General features: G+C 40.7%; 1 protein-coding gene across 10 annotated transcripts in view; it reads right to left on the bottom strand.

Annotated features, from left to right (window-relative positions):
* The window catches only part of LOC109629516 (microtubule-associated protein 4), a 94450-nt gene that overhangs the window by 55925 nt on the left and 20849 nt on the right, over positions 1 to 17676 (bottom strand). For all 10 annotated transcript variants that reach the window (XM_069511988.1, XM_069511991.1, XM_069511992.1 and 7 more), the window contains exon 2: positions 15643 to 15831. In XM_069511988.1, coding sequence (XP_069368089.1) covers positions 15643 to 15829 — 187 coding nt within the window. In that variant the 5' untranslated portion in view covers positions 15830 to 15831. The remainder of the gene's footprint in view (positions 1 to 15642; positions 15832 to 17676) is intronic.

Below are 17676 nucleotides of genomic sequence, written 5' to 3'. Positions count from 1 at the left end.
TTCTGAGGACAACAGCAGCAGCTGAAATGTGTAGTTGCACGTACTATTCCTGTGATAGTTTCACCATCTGATTGTCCGGGAGTAAAATCGTCACTCCTTGCTCACCATGTTATTAGATTTTTGAAGGCATTATGACACTGGGACACAAGGCACACATGCCCAGCGCTAGCTAGAGACTTGAATGTGGTTTCGCTCTCTATGTTCACTAAATTTCTTGTTTACAATTGAGGAAATAGCAAAGTTTTCAGCAAACCTTTTTGACCTGGCAGCAACTGAGTCATTCTTTGATTCATCCCAAATATCATCAATCACCCAACTCTATGTAGAAGTTTTACACTTCCATCCATACAATTCTCTCTTTTAAGTTAAATCAATCCATCTATCCACACCAGTTATCACACACAGGCGTAAAGGTGCCCTGGAATTCTGCTGCATGCTAACAGACGCACCAAAGATCAAGAGCAGGGATGTTGTAAAGATGTCAATCGTACACAACGACAGTCCTGAGAGGTGTCAGGCAACATTAAGAACACATGGGAGGGTATTTATTCGTATATAGAAGCCTTTAATCAACTTTTGGATATTGCTATATAAATAGAAAAATATTTGAAAATATCTATTATCAGTTGTATTCTGATACATTGCATTGGTTGTTTTGCACTAATGCAAATGAATGTGTAGCTACACAATGCAACCACTTGTGGTTTTTGTCCTGCACTCTGCATGGACTTAAGTTTCATGCTGCATGTTGATCCCGCGTAGACCCTTTGGTTAGGGTGACAAAATATGTGCAGGCCCATACAGACACGTGGACCCAGGGACCAGGAATTGGTCTTGACACAGCAGCATCAAAGGAGTGACTGTAATCTTCCACTGTTCAGTGAACTGGAGGGACCCAGTGCCCGGACAGGCTCAGGACAATGGGCTTGTGAGAACAAGACACACACACACGCACGCACAAACATATGCACACACACATCTCAGATAAAGGTGATGCAGGTTTATTACTACTAATGTAGTATTTGCAAGGAGCTTAATCCCACCCTCAGTCCACTCTTTTGGAAATCTCTCTGCTTTGCTGTTCCTAATATCTGTGTCTGACCACATGTTAATTACACAACTAGCACAGATACACTGTAAACAAAGCTGCAGGCCAAAAGCCAGATGGATGAAGGTAGTTTTTAATTGTTCATGTTGAGGCTGATGTCAGAAAAAGGCTTAATTTACTCAGTTGGATACCATAGTCTGCTAACTGCATTAAAGTCATAGCATAGTAACTTTCAAAGCCATGGTGAATAACTAATACACCTATCTTTAAAGTTTACAACACGCATTGCTTCCATTTGTCTTTGAGGCATAGGTGTAGATGTACTGTTCTAAAAGTTTGCATTGATGATACGAAAACATCATTTAAAACCATGTCCTTGCTACGAGTAAAAAAAAAGAATCACATTTTCTAAAGACATAAAATTATGTGTTTTCGGATCAATCCTATAGCCAGCTAACTTTAAACCAAGCAGCTAACTTCCTGAGGATAGTCTCTGTCCTCCAGCTGACCCAGCCAGTTCCACTCCTTTTTTTTTTTTTTTTTTTTTTTTTTAAATGGGATAGATGAACCATACTGGCTAGGTCAGAGCTACTATAAGACCAGGAACAAAAAAAGTTAATTGTTCAGTGACATACAAGGGTTTCCAATTTTAACAGATATGGGCAGGGGCCCATATCAATGTGCTACTTATCCTTGAACCTCCTTTGCAAGTGAAAATATTTATTGTCCAACCAAAACTAATCTGGAATGACCCGGCAGGACAGGATAGGACAGGCTGAGGCCCTTCAGCTGTCCTCCAGCTGACTCCGGCCTCTCCCGGCTCCTCTGCCTCAGCCCGGGCTCCTCAGGCTGGGAAAGATACTAAGAACCGGAAGGGTCAGGGTCACCGCAGGACCACAGGCACACAGTGATGGTTCACCAAGAGGACAGAGTGCTATTCTCTGGTGAGCACAAACATTCAGAGTGTCCAGTTGATTCAGCCATGACAGGGCATTAATCACAGACCTTGAATCAGATTGAAGCGGTCAGTAGTTCTCATTCTGTCCACCTTTACCTACACAGATATTATTAATGTGCAATGTTTTAGAATGAATATATATATATAATTTATTTTACATATATATTTCTTTTATACCAGGTTCCTTGTCTTAGTAGAAATATGGGAACTGTATTATCATATCTTCTGTATTATCATCTCAGGGTCCTATTCCATTTCTTCCAAAAGGAGAAATTCTAAATGGAATTAATTTAATAGCAGAGAAAGAGAAAGAAGAAGTATGATGAGGATAGACGGGGAGTACACACATCTGGAGAAGGGATTAGAAGAGTAAAAAGGACTCGGACAGTGCCCCTGGGGTTAATGATGCTGTATAATGCCCAGTCAGTTTAAAGAGTACCCCTCCTGTTCCTCTGGCATACTTTCCCCTCCTATACTGAATATTCAACCCTAGCGACATGCTGTGTTCCTACCTTCATAGGTTGCGTGCATGGGGATGTGACCAGTGACTATAGAAGATCAAAGCTTGGCCTAATTTTATTTAATCCAGCCAGTAACTATGCCATGGTTTAACTTTTATAGAGCTCCTCCTGCAGCAGACAGGGCACATGGACTTTATGCACACACACAATATCAACAACATCAACAAAACTCTAGTATATCGAAGGTTTCTCTGTTGGTATGTACCTCAAGTGTAAAGTATATGAGTGCTGATGTGGAAGCTGCACGAGGCAGAGGAGGCTGAAATGTTCAGCCTGGCTGCTATCAGTGAAAAATCCAAAAAAAAGCATCACCACAGCCCTTTCTAAGATTTTAAACATGGATACAGCAACACACAACAGTTGTCTAGTGGTCCGGCCCTACATGCATTTTAGTAATGTGAGTACCCTGTGAAACCGCTTACCCCCCCCCATGTTTATAAAGTGAGATAGCATCCAGTACCTTTATGCTTCTTCTAAAAGGACCCCTGACAACAACAGAGAATACAATGCTCTTGACTATAGTGTTGACTAGTCAAGTCTTTGACTTGACAGTACTCATCCATTAATTTATTCATCAGTTTCTTCATCTATCAGTCCAGGGTGATGATGCTGCTTATTTTTGGCAGGTGATGGGAGAGGGGCACTTGTTTTTCTGCATAGAGAGGAGCTTTCACATATAAATTCTTTTTATTATAATTATATACTGTATAAATATATATTTTTTTATCATTTTATTGCCTGAGATGTGGCAAATTGTCTGAGCTAAAAGGCATTTACGGATGTATTTGGTTTAATCTTTCTTTTCCACCATGAAGAAAAAAAATTTCCTAAATGAAATGCTGCCAGGTTTGTGTGCTGGGATGACAGGAGGCTAATGCAGTGCTGGTACTAATTCAGTGTGCGAGAGGGTGATATGCATTGACAGGCAGTAGAGAAGCATGGTGTATTGGATGAGATGTCGCAGTGTGTGTGTGTGTGTGTGTGTGTGTGTGTGTGTGTGTGTGTGTGTGTGTGTGTGTGTGTGTGTGTGTGTGTGTGTGTGTGTGTGCGTGTGTGTGCGTGTGTGTGCGTGTGTGTATGTTTAAGAAGCAGAAGGTTAAAAAGACCTGCAGGTTTTCAAAACAAGGCTGCCTTTCCTTCTGAATCCTCAGATGCCATTGTATATTCCACACCTCCTTGCCCTCACCTGAATACAAGCCTGTGTTTATATGTGTGTTTAGAGGAAAATAACACGGAAACTATCCCTCTGCGGCTATTTTAATCCTCTCTGACTTTCTCCTGACCTTCTTCGTGTCAGGGTTTGTTAGTTTTTATTGGCAGGATTAAGGAGTTAAACTACCAAGAAGGATTTTTGCCCGAATTTGCAATCCAGCTGTCACACTCTCTCCTTGCAGTCATGAATCTATTGAGCCTAGCAGGGATTGTGCAGTCAGTACCCGTCAAATCAACAGATGAAGTGAACAAGTACTAGAGGAGGAAAATCACTAGTTGCATGCGGTGTTGGATGTTCCCAATTCAGAGCATTTCACATTTGAAGCTTAAAGGAAAGTCTGAGGCCTCACACACACACACTCTATATTCTGACATGAGAATAAAGAGGGAGAAATCTGTTCACTCAAAAACATACACACACATATGTGGGGATACACACAAAGACATAAGATTCGGGAGTCAAACGCACACACCTTCACATGTGAGGAACACAGATGAAAAGCTTTCTGTCTACAGAGGAGGCATCAGTGAGGGGGGAATTATGTTTTCTCCCAGCTCGGGGATTAAAGCTGCATCATGAATATTTAAAGAGGATTTACCCCCGTATTTCTGACACATCACTTCTTCAAGTGAAAGAGGCTGACAGCATGAGTTTATCAAATAACACAGAGATGGTGATGTGCGGCTGAAAGTTAGAGGAGTTGCGCTGTTCCGATCACGTAAAGAGAAGGTGACATCATGACAACGGGGCGATACTTCTTCAAAGGATGAGTCTTCGACAATGAGTTCTTACATATATACAGAATATTTACAGTATTTTGAATCAACTGCTGAAAGTCAGACTTGACCAGAATAAAATCTTTCTGCGAGTCTAAAGGCAGGATTATGGCTCTGTTAGACTGTAATGCTCATTGTTAGGGGTTACACACACACACACACACGCACACGTCATGATGGTATGCATGGGAAGTGTTTCAACATCTTTCACTATTAATAGATGAAACATCCTGGAACCATGACAGGAGCTCTGATGTACGTCTTCACTGTGTGGGCAGATGCACATCATGTACTGTTCTAATGTAGAGGGTTGGCTATGCTTTATATAAACAACTCCTCAAGTCTCTATCTCCTTCAGTCTGTTAAAAACTTTTCTCTTATTTTACTTTGAAAAGTCCTTCTCTCACCCACCTCACCCTCTTCAAGGGTAAGGCAAGAGAGCAGCTGTTCAGGGCGAGGTTCCCTCAGTGTCGGGATGTTCATACTTGTGTGTGTGTGTGTGTTTATTTGTGCTGTACATTCGGTACATTCCCTCCACTGAAAAGCACATCTGCTTACACAGAGGCCTTGTTCAATCTCTTCCTCCCTGCATCACCCACGCCGCAACTCCTAGTCTAAGTAGGACAGGCTGCCCCATATAGATGGTCGCGTGCAAACACACACATGCTGACAGAGAGCATTGCACAGGTCACAGTGATCTCTGGAGGTTACAGTGGATGGTAAAGCCTGAGCAATACTGCATCTCATCTCCGAGCTACCCTGCTGGTCATTAACTCAACAAGGTAATTAAATCATACAGAATGTTTAAAGGGGACACAACTAACCATTAGTTCAGTTATGAATTATTTCATTTGTATTACATCAAGCATTAAGACTTTAAAATGTTTAAAGCAACATTTCCATCATATTTCCCAGAACAGAGTGAGGTGAAGTCTTTTTGTCCAAGCAGCAGTCCACAACCCAGCTGATGAAGATCATCATATGATCGAAAACATTTATTTAAATCATACTATGCTTAGTCGAGGGTTCCTATGTCACAATAATAAGGGAGAACGAAAAATGTGAAGCAAATGAGACATTTTTGTCTCACGTGTTAAAGAACATTTCAGTCCTTTCATTGCTTCAAACAAATCTGATGTTTTCACAAAGTATGTTTTCGTTGCATTTTGACATTTTTCTATATCAACTTTCCAACATTCTTTGCAGTGTTTCCACTTTTTATGCAAAAACGATGCAAATGTGCACAGAAACACGTGGATGAACTTGTTGCAGTGATGCAAAATCTGGTGATGGTGTGTCGAACCAATAAACACTCATACCTGTCACTTGAAAAGGCAGTTTTCTTTAGTACAGCTGAGCATGGTCCAGTGCAATGTAGTGACTATACAAAAAGCAGATGAGCTTCTGCCATGACATCGCTCTCTGCTCTGTGCTGTCCTGAGCTCTTCAATGTTTAAAACCTGCACGTCGGCTGTAATTCAGAAAGAGAACCTCTCATGTACTGATACCTGGCAAACCTCTCTAAAGAAGGTAAAATCCCCATTATTTCCTTTTCGATGTGTTTTAAGCCACGAGGCAAGAGCGAATGCTTTTTTTATTCTTATCCCAAAAAAGGAAAGAGTAATAAAGTAATGTGTTTTCTAACCATCCTTCTGAAGTAAAAGAAAATCAAGTCCCTGCGGCAAACACTAATCTTTAAGCTTCACACTGTAAAAATCCACCTCATCTGAAAGGTTACAGCCGGCATGACTAAGCGTCTTGTTCTCTCAAAAAGCTGTAACGGTATAAAATATCCGAAACGGGGAATAATACTGTGCATAATTCAAAATGCTGCGAGGGACAGGAGAGACGGGAGAGGAGCCAAGAGAAGGGAGAGGCAGCAGTTAGACATTAGATAAAAGGTTTAGTTCAGGTTGGTTAGAAGAAGAAAGAGAAACCCAAAGCCAGGTAAGTGTGTGTTAAATATTGCTTTATTAGCACAAGGTGCAGGCAGACTACAGAGAGAGGCACATCTATAAAAGGACACTCTGGGATAATAGATACTATATGGAACAAACTAATTAAAGAGGCTGAATCAAACGCATGGTGGAACATGTATGAACTTCTCATGCAGCTAAAGAATAATAAAAAAACATCAAAACGGAAAAATATAGTGCGTTACACTACAAGGTGAAAAAACTGATGTGGTGTCTGTATCAACCTTGACATCTGATCCCTCACAACAGAGGTCTACAATGACTTTTACCTGGAAGATCCAATGAGTTTCATTAGAGTCAAACTGAGTTAAACATGCTTGTTCTTATTGGCTTGTTGGAGAGGAAATGCCATTTTAGACTTGTTGGCAGACCATAGAATCCCACCAGGCCTCATTCACAACTCCTTTTGAACATTTTCACTACGCAGAGCATTTCAAAAGATATGCCAAGATTTGTTTACAGTAGTAATACAGTGGTGTGGATAATCCATAAAGCTCCTCCAACAGTATAGGGACTATTTCTTGGCCAGACAGTGACCTCTGAGTGCTTTCAGTGATGTACTTTGAAATTCAAAGCAAACACTCGTATTAGGAAAACAAAAAGAGATGAACACCAATTTGTTTTGATGGTGTGCGTATTAGAGAAGAACCCATTCAATTTGCAAATTCACACCCAGGGGCGGATTCAGGATTGTTTGTTTTTTTTTAATCTCTTTTCTAATTTTTTCATAATTTTCCACATCTGAGGAAAGAATTCATAGATGTTGATTGAAAACATTCAGGCACATTAAGGGTGCTGCTTGCATCAGTGCAATTTGGTGCAACTTGATTGAATTTAATGGGAATTTGTGAATGAGGCCCAGATTGGGAAGTTTTCTCAATAGCTTGTTGCTAATATCACCTCGTAACTTATTTTGAGGTGAACGTAAGTGTTTTATTATGAATATTTATTGCATATAGAGTATAACAACACAAGAAAGCATAACACACAAACAACAAACACACATGACATTATTAATACTTTTAAGAAATTAATGGAGGCAAGCAAATAAAATAAGCGAGAAGTTTGTATTTAAATATAAACTGAGACCTTGAGAAATTTCTAAGAAGTGCAGACTTACAGTGAAAAGACGACGCAAAGACCAATGGGATATCTCTCTTACATTCTTTACGATTAATGATTGTCAACTCAAGGTCTGGCTATAATATTTACTTCTTCATCTTTTTGGGAATCTTAAAAAATAGTGCAAAGCAGTTAGAAAGTCCTGGTCCATCACAGGAGAAAAATAAACTGTTTGACGTAAATAAAAATGTTCCTTTGGTGGGTTAATATGTGAGTATGTTTGTGTGTGTGTGTGCTGGTCGCTGGGTGTTGACAGATGAGGCTTGTAGCGCTGGGAACTCAGTGTGAGAGGATTCAGACAGGAGGACAAAGGTTGGCAGCTCGATGGGGTCTATGCCTCTGAATCTGTGTGTGTGTGTATGTGTGGATATAAACATATTAACTTGTCTGTCTGATTCAAAGTGTTTTAATTTGCTACAGTAAAATACATGAAAGGAAATGAAATCTATAAAACAAAACTAAGGAGAGGACTTGTCATTGGACAATGGCCAAAAGGAACTAGAACCAATAAAACAATTTGACTTTCAAATGCGACTGTGTGTATGTCTAAAATCAGTTGTGTGTCAGAGACGCACAGTTTGCCCAGAGGAGCGAATCACAGTGTGCCGACATTGTTTGGAGGAACAGTGTGTGCTGAAGTGAGGAGAGCATGGCATGTGTGTGTGTGTGTGTGTGTGTGTGTGTGTGTGTGTGTGTGTGTGTGTGTGTGTGTGTGTGAGAGAACACTAATGTGGATGTAAACTCAGACTTTACTCTTCACATGGGGTCAAAGAAGCCACAGTTGGTGTAGATTGTGTGGTGGCTCTGTGTGGTGTGTGTGTGTTTGTGTGTGTGTGTGTGTGTGTTGCACAGGGATCGGGAAGAGGTGCACAGAAGCGGAAGCACAGCTGATTGACAGTCGGCATGGTGGTGGAGGCGGGTTCTAGTCCTCTGAAGCATGGGGGATTGAGAAAGGAGGGGGACAGAAAAAAAATCAGGGGGATCAAGAGAAAATCAGGAGGGAAGAGAAATAAACGTATGGGGTGGAACGCAGTTGGGGAGGGAGAGAAGGAAAGGAGATAAGTGCATCAACAAAAAATCAAAATGTAAGATAACAAATATTTCAAAGGAGGGTGAGAGGAAGGGATGAGGAGGGGGGAAAAGGAAGAAAGCAGGTTAGTAAAGCTGTCAAAAAATCAACTGCTACTCATCTAACAAATGTCAAATACTTGACCAATGGGAGAAATTTGATTTATGTCCCTCTGCAGGTTGTGTGCCAGATTCATCTACATGACTGTTGCAATGGTGCTCATTGGTCAACTATTTGGGAAAACACTCATATGTTTATATATAATGTATATATATACTTGTCTTTATATGCCATGCAGTAGAGTCGTGCAGCAGCGGTGACATGCAGCATCACACACACACATCTGCATTTGCTCTTGTCAGGATTCAGCTTACGCTCTCAATTCTCTGACCCAGTTACTACTTATACCGCCTGCGTCCTGCATCTGCTCCCAGGGGTTCACTTGAATAACAATGATGAATGAATCTAACGCACCTAGACAAAGCCAGATGCTCTGTTCACTAAAGTAGGCCCAATAAAATTATTCAGCCACACCTCACATCTCCTTTTCTATTATACTGCTGATTTCAGGACAGTTTGGGAAATCTGACACAGAACTGTTGACCAAAAGTTACAGTGAACATACACACGTACAGCTCTGTAACCATGGTAACACAAGCCACCCCATGCCATGCAAACAACCAGACAGCCAAGCGGTGAACATGCCAACACAGATGTTAGATTTACATGCAGATCACCCCTCCCACCGTCAACCAAGCTTTTCAGTCATGTCAGTGGATCATATTCAGAACATGAATGTGGCAGCAGGCAGGTTTTACAGCTTTCACCTCCCTACGTTGCACTTGTGCTGATTAGAGTTCAGTGGAATTTAGAGAAACACCTTCTGTTTGTGTCTTTTTTTGAGAATAATCTAGGACGATGGACAGAATGCTGGTAACCCGCCAAACAGGGCTCAGACAGTTACCGCATCATCACGATGCAACAATATTATGTTGACCGTATAGAAAGGTGGACGGCATGACACCTCCCCGAAAGTGAAACAAAAGCGTCCTGCTTGCCCCCTGGTGGCTGGCTACAGTATAGGTCATAAACCCCATCCTCTCCATGTTAGTGGAAGGGACACGGACCAAACTAGTCAAAGTACACAAAGTGAAAACCATAAGTCCATCTTTACATACAGTCTATGGGTTACCTTGCAGCAGTTGTTTGTTACTTCTACTTCTAACTGGAGGTCTATAATGACATTAACTCATTATTACTAGCAACACCATTAAAAAAAAAAAAATTACTAATATAATTAATCAAAAACTTAAAAAGCTTTTTTCTCAGCTGCTCAGATTAAAGCTGCAGTCATGTGTTGAATATGGTTAAATATCATATGCACTTGATGCGTTATATTTGGTGAGAGCTTAGGATGAAGAGAAATATACGACAGTCCTACACAGCCGTTAACTAGAGTGAGGCATCCACTGGCACCACTGAGGGGGGCTACTTTCTTATCACATGGTATGTCAACATTACATTGCTTATAGATGTCCTGACCATGTTTTATACTATAATATTACATGTCAGGGTAACCTCTATCTTTTTTTATACCTACCTACTCATTGACTGCATGACTCCAGTTGAGAGCTCAGATAAAGTGATTTATATTTTATATATTTGTTTGCATAGAATGCAAGTAACCTGGTCTCCATGAGGTGGATTTGCTAATCTTACCTGTAGACCCGATCAAATAGCTCTAGTATTATTATCCTGTGTGTCAATGTATCATCATTCACTTTAGCCAGGAGCATGTGTTATTTTCAGAGCTGACCTGCCAGTCATTTGTACGACTAGTTCATTGTTGACATTGTGTTATGCTGTAAGGACCCTGGGAAGGCCACTTTAGGTTTGAGACTTTTGTTGTGCACACACAGTTTGTCAACAGAGGTCAATTCACTTCGTAGTCTAAGGCATCATCCCCTGGTTATGTTTATTTCATATCTTATATCTGTGACAGACTTGTACCCTTACACCATGTAGAGTCAGTGTATCAGATCTCTGTCTGCATCACTTTCTCTTGCCCTGCTGTTTGCCTCATTTAGTTAGAGTTGAACTTGTTTACGTGTTGTGGTTGAACTGACTTGTGTTGAACAATTTTGTACAACATGTTCTACTCCACATATATGTGGGAATTGCATGTTTTCAGTGTAGAAGCCTTAACATACGAACTCATGCCGGCATGCACAGATGTGATGTTTGAAATGGAACAGAGTGAAATGAGGAGCAGGAGTGTGTGTGGAGTATGGAGGCTGAGAGATGAGGGAAAATTAGACCAGAATACGGAAAAAAACAACAACTGATATCTTGGTTTCCAAATTGAACCACACACATAAACACACACCCACACACATCAGAAACACTTCTCTGCTTATTCTATTTCGGTAAGAGCAGAAAGCCAAAAGGCAAGATGGAGGATTCGTCACTAGACACAATAAACAATCATCTCTAGAGCTGAGTGTCTTCCCTGCAGCTAATTATCTCTGATATGAGATTAGGCTCAATGATTCAGGAGTGTTTAGTACAAGGGACATGTGCAACTGGGCTTCAATGGCCGTGTTATTTCATTTGTTAACAGCAGAGCTGCTGATATTATCAGGGCAACAATTTCTGCTGCCAAGTAAGAATCCTTTTCATGAATTGATTATGCAAATTGATTCATTTGCATTTTCAAAGCAGAATAAAATTAAGTCTTAACTCCTGTGTGCATTTCCTGAGCTGTAGAAAGCAATGCAACTTTCATGCTCTAAATCAGATGTTTAGGGTGAACGACCCCACCACCATTAATGATAAAAGATAACAGTGTTAAACATGAAAGTCTATCAGAGTTTAAAGCTAGCTGATATTATTATCTAACACATTAACAGCTTATATTCAAAAATATATTATAAAATACACAAAATATGAAACATAATTGAATGAAGTGTTTTTTACATTGAATACACCTGCAGCTCCATATGATATTTATTCTCATTATTTTCATTGAAGAAAAATATACTTTTACTCACAGTGGTTTGCATGTTTAGGTGGCCTTATACATTTCTCTAATGAATTAAAAATTTGTGCTGGCAGGCTCAAAGCGACCATTAAAGGCTCCACAGTTTGAGATTCAGACACCCCCCCTCCTATAAGCCTCCAATGATTTTGTTCTGCTTGCTACTACAATTCACAACTAATGTCGAGTTATGTTTTAATAATGTGGGGGGTTAAATAGTTGCACCAAATTACTTTTTTAACTGTCTTTCATGTCTTTAGTATGTTTTGTGCGGATTTTGGGTTGTAATGATGGGAAGTTTACTTTGTACATATTTGCATATTTTAAAGGCTGTTCCACTTATTATTTTCTCGACTCACGCATTTATAGGTGAGTACTTGCAGCCCAGAGAAATAGGAGTCTGTCATCTCTGCAGAATTATATTCCTGGCGGTGTGGAGAGGGCTTTAAAATCAGTACTTTGGCATTTTCTTCACTTCAACTCCCCAATTTGAGCTTCTTAGAGACTTATGAGAGCAGCAGCCTTGTTCAGGAGAGGAGCTTGAAAGGATGCTTGAGAGCAATAAGAGCGGCTCCTGCTGTAAAATGCCGGTATAAAGGGAGTGCACGTAAACACACAAACACACAGAAATGAACTGAGGTGAAGAACAGGGAGGAAATGAACAAGACTGAAAGACTAGAAAAGACTTGAAAAAGGTCATGACTGTGGGAATGAGGATGATGAGGAGGCCTTATAGCGGACTGACCGGCAGCAAAGGGAACTAAGGGATATGTCTTACCAGGCTTTTGCACCCCATGAGCTTCCTGCTCGCCATTCTCCAATGCAGAACCCGTGTCTGCGTGCGCACACACACACACGCAGAAAACAAGCAGACACATTACTAATGAGAGCTAATGGCCAGAGATAGAAAATCAAACTAAATCGTACAGGTTTGTATGGAGAGATACAACAAACTTCATCTGTGTTCAACTGAACCCCACTGATCATTTTAGGCTTTTAAAAGGCTCCTGCGTGTTAGTGTGTGTGTGTGTGTGTGTGTGTGTGTGTGTGTGTGTGTGTGCATGTATGTGTGTATGTGCATGTTAATACCACACAGTCAAGCTATGGTCAGGCTGTGGGAAGGCGGAGGGCAGCGTGTCAGCTGGTGTCAGTGTGGGATGCTGAAGGAGATGATTCTGGGTGACATCTGACTGCTGAGTCGCTCAAATTTAACAGACACACAACACAATCACACCAATATACCACACAAATAATACACTGTATCAACACACCAAGGATCGAATACACAAGAGCATGAATGACTCAAACACACATACACATCAATGAGCATCATGTGCAGAAATATGTGCATGCACACAATACAGATTTTAGTAAATGGACAGTTTTTATCCAAAGTATGTTTTACTTCTCATTCACCCGTTAACTCACCATTCACACAGATGGTCGCAGTACAGCACCACGCCAGGTGCTGGTCTAACCACTGGGAGCAATGGGGTTCATGTTCTTGCTTTAAAGAGACAGTTCTCTCTATTTTTCAGGAACTATCCCTTTAAGGCATTTTTGCAAGCTAGGAATTAAACCTCCAACCCTGTGATTACAACCCACTCTACTACTGAGCCTTATGATATGGGATCATGCAGTGAGTTCAACTTTGTCTCAATGTCATTAGGTTACCTGAGGTGGACAATGACACTCCTTAATGACCAGGATAACAGAGCTGGGAATTAAATTGGTCAATTCATTCTAACTGAAAAGAACTAATAATTACAACCTTAAGTATAAAAATGAATAGGGTGCTGAGAGCTTTCTCTTGGAAAGAAACAAAATGTCAAAGTTTCTGACCAAACTCATTGTGTCCTTAAGACTTAAGAATGCATTTTCTTTTTTAAATTAAAAAAAAAAATGAACATCCATATTTGCTTTCTAACTCTTATTCCTCTCTGCCTTTGTTGCCACATTTTATCGTCACCTTTTCTTGCTTTGTGATACAAACCACAAAACCTTATCTATAACCTTAAACATGACCAGTTCACACATAATGCGAACCTTCACCTAACCACTGCTAACATCTGAACCCTAACCTTAACCAGGAAAAAAGATTTTTGGCCTCATTAGACCAGGCATTGGTCCCCATGGCCCCCAAGTTTGTTGGAAAAGGTCCTTGAGAGGCAACGAAAAAGTGTACACACACACAAACACACGCACACACACACACACAGACATGCAAAGCTCCAAAACCTCTAACATGCATGCAACATGCACATTCACTGCATTTACACAGAATGTAGGATTCATAAGTGTCCACACAAATTAACATACAGGGAAGTCAAACACATTACACGTGCATCGGTGCAGAAACATCATCTCCCGCTAAAAAACAATAACATAAAATAGAAAATCTCCTCCTGCGCCTGGATCTCTTGCTGACAGGGGACAATAAATTGCGGACTGCCTAGCCCTGCTATTTGGCACTCAGCGTGTCAGCACTTGTCCACATGCACACAGAGTGCCACAGCTGATCACTGGCAGCACCACCCACGGCCCGTCCTGCAGCCGGCTGCCACTGACGTGTGCCCATACACAGTCTGACTGTCTGACCAAAGTGTCTGTGCGACCACAACAGGCCTGAGAGCTGAGTCATCCCCAGTCCACTGTCACTTCTCTTTATCTGGTTATGTGCTAAGATCTTTATTTGATCCATTCACTGTTTATACATCTCTTTAGTTACCCTCCTATCTACCCAGCTGCTTGTTTTCCTTCTATCTCATCTAATATTTTACTGCTGTGTGGTAACATTTAACCAAAGTAGTGTAGATCCATGCTCCCTATATATAACATATAACATCAAAATCAAACACTGACTGGAAACATCATGTTTTACCAACTTCCTCATGCCACTTTCACAAATGAATTTTCTAAACAAGAAAAATGGTCTTTTGAAACCAATTCCTGATGAACATATTTTCTAAATGCACAGAAAAACCTGTGAATGCATTTATGTCGCACAAACACCAGATATAATATGTTCTGATGCTACACAACAAAGTTAAACGTATTGAAAGAGAACTTGTTTATTCTGGATATTCGATGCAGAAAAAGAAATAAAACCTGGTGAAGTATCATCAATTAGCTTTAGTAAATGAGTACGAGCGAATTAAGTGACATCACCATACTGTTTTACTTCCCTCCCTGCACAATGACATGATTAACGTGTAGCCGATAACAAACTGCTATCTAAAGGTCATGACCTTGGTGAGGATACGCTCTTAGGTATCATCAGATATGTGACCTTGGAACTGAACCTTAAACATCTTCACTGTAGCAGAATGAATATTCTCACTGTTCAGAGAACAAAACTTCCAGTTCAGATCCCAAACTTTAGCTTGGATGTTGAAGTCTGCTCGTGCTCAGGCTACTTTAATATCCCTGTGGCTGAATGACACGTCCACAGATAAAAAATGGCAGCCGGTGTCCAGCGGTGCCTGATACTATCCGTCATTAGGAGGCAACATGACACACAATTTCATCTGGTTTAAAATACGTTCATGCATCAGATCAAATTCAGAGGAGCAGATAAACATACCAAGTCATCAGGGAGATTTTAATCAAAATAACTCTTATTTAAATAGGAGGTGCAATCTTTTGACCTGATGTTGAACTGACACTGTAAATTCAGCTTACTGTAATGTTTTTAATGTCCGTGATCAGTAGTGGTTTCTTCTAAGCACTCCTTTTAGCCCTGTCATGAAACTATTGTTTCTCTTTTCATTGTTTCTATGAAAGAAAAGTGTTGAAACATCTTTGTATTGATTTGGTTTCCTGCACGGTCAGCACAGTCTTGCCTCCTTGACTGTGCTTGTAGTCATGATGAGTAATATCTACACTGCCCCATGCTTAACTGTCCCCAACATATCCGTCTCACCTGCCCTGGTGTCATCGTTGTCCAGCAGGGGGATGTAGTCTGTCTTTCCTACCGTCTCCCCGACCTGATCGTCGTAGTTTTCTGCCTCCAGCTGGGCCACAAAGTCCCGCTCCACCAGGTTCTCCACCTGCCCCGTCTGAGGAGCATCTGCCAGCGCGTCACTTAGACTCAGGTCTAACTCCGCCATGACTGCACAAAAACACAGAGAGAGAAGGGAGAGTCACATGATGAGTGGTGATGTCAAATGAAACAACAAGAAAATAAAGAAAAAGCTAGCAAATGGTACAATATAGTATATACTGTTCATCTCTTAGAGGGGGGACTACTTTTGAAGAAATACAAAAAATATATGCTGTACACAGACCATGAGGGTAATTTCAAAGATTCCGAAATGGTTATACACAATTGTATAATGTATAACCTGTAATCACGTGGACTCAAAAGTGTTAAGAAGACTGGAAAACATGTTCAGGAGTCATTGTGCTTCTCTTCAGCTCAACAATAGTTAAGAGAAGCTGTTGTTGAATTGGACCATATGATATAATCCAGATGAAATAATTACATCAGAAAAGCACAATTTGTTCAGTATAATGCGGTTTTGGTTTTCAATTGGTGGTTTTTAACTTAATTTACTGAAACAGTAGAGAGTGCTCCATTTCTGGGAAATTATCACTTTGAAATAATGGGAAACTCCTAACTCCTATAAATTGAATTAGAGTTACAAAAATGAAAAATGCAAGTGAAACAATGGCTTTGTGAAAACTGCAGATTAAAATGAAAAAAAAATAAATAAAAGGAAGAGAAGCAGAATAGAGAAAGATGGAAGTGAAGAGGAGAAGTGGTGAAAAGAAGCAAGAGGTCACACGGTGACAAAAGAAGCCCAAAAATAAAGCCTTCCTCATTGTTTATCGACAATGATGAGCAAAATGACAAAATTTATTTATTTCTGTGATTAGGGGGGAATCTGGTATGACCATAAATGAATGTTAAGCACTAACAAGACCTTGATCCAAACAATGTGATGTGGGGTTCATCCTGCTGAGGTGCCCCTGAGCAACACACTGAGCTGCTAGGCCTGGGCTTGACATATCTGGAGAGGAGCTACACAAAGCACAGGGATGAAAACCTTAACATAATACCACTGTCTACCACAGGGAGGCACAGTTTCAGTTGGGATTACACAGCATAAAACTATGCATGTACAACACAGAGGAAGAAATCTGGACCTGAACATGGACTCATGGACTCAGTGACACAAAGAGACCGTCATCCAAGCAGTCACCAGCTCATCCGGGAGTTCAGCTGACCAACGGCCACCAGGGGAATTTGCAGAGTCGTGATGTGTCATCCTCCAATTATAATGCCAGATTATCTGCGGTGCCAGCAGCAGGAGGAGGAGGAGGAGCAGGAGGAGCAGGAGGAGCCAGCCCCTCTCTGCTCCCCAGACAACCTCTGTGTCATCAACCCTCCTTAAATCAAAAACACTACAACCGACATCTCTGTCATGTAGAAACCATCTCTGCCGTCTTGGATGAACATCCTGTTCTCGCACTGTTGAAGCAGCCGGTCGTGATCTATCACGAGACGTGTATTGTTAGCTCCTCTTTATCTGTCAACAACATTTATATCCACTCATAAATATGAATGATCATTCTTCCCTAAACTGCAGCCACATGACAAATCAGAGGAGGAAAATGTTTTCACTGAAAGTACATCTAACACATTTTACTAGACAATCATTTTTAGTTTTGAGACTGAAATCATTATCTTAATAAATATATCGAGACTCGTTGCAATCTTCAAACGGAAGAGGTCGAAACTCAAATACAACTCCACAGCCCCATCTGCTGGATTGTCCATTCCCTGACTTAAAAGAGATCAGGTACAGGTATACTTCCAAAAATGAAGATATTGTTTTCCCAGTTTGGGGGAATAAAACTTAACTGGTTTTCTCAGAGCTCTGACATCAGCCCCAACCAGATCCTTTCAGGATGAATTGCAATTGTGAGACAGGCTTTATCATCCAGAATCTGC

Source organism: Paralichthys olivaceus, chromosome 17 (assembly GCF_024713975.1).
Source record: "Paralichthys olivaceus isolate ysfri-2021 chromosome 17, ASM2471397v2, whole genome shotgun sequence".
In the NCBI taxonomy this organism is placed as follows: domain Eukaryota; kingdom Metazoa; phylum Chordata; class Actinopteri; order Pleuronectiformes; family Paralichthyidae; genus Paralichthys; species Paralichthys olivaceus.
This window is presented reverse-complemented; position numbering and strand designations above follow the sequence as displayed.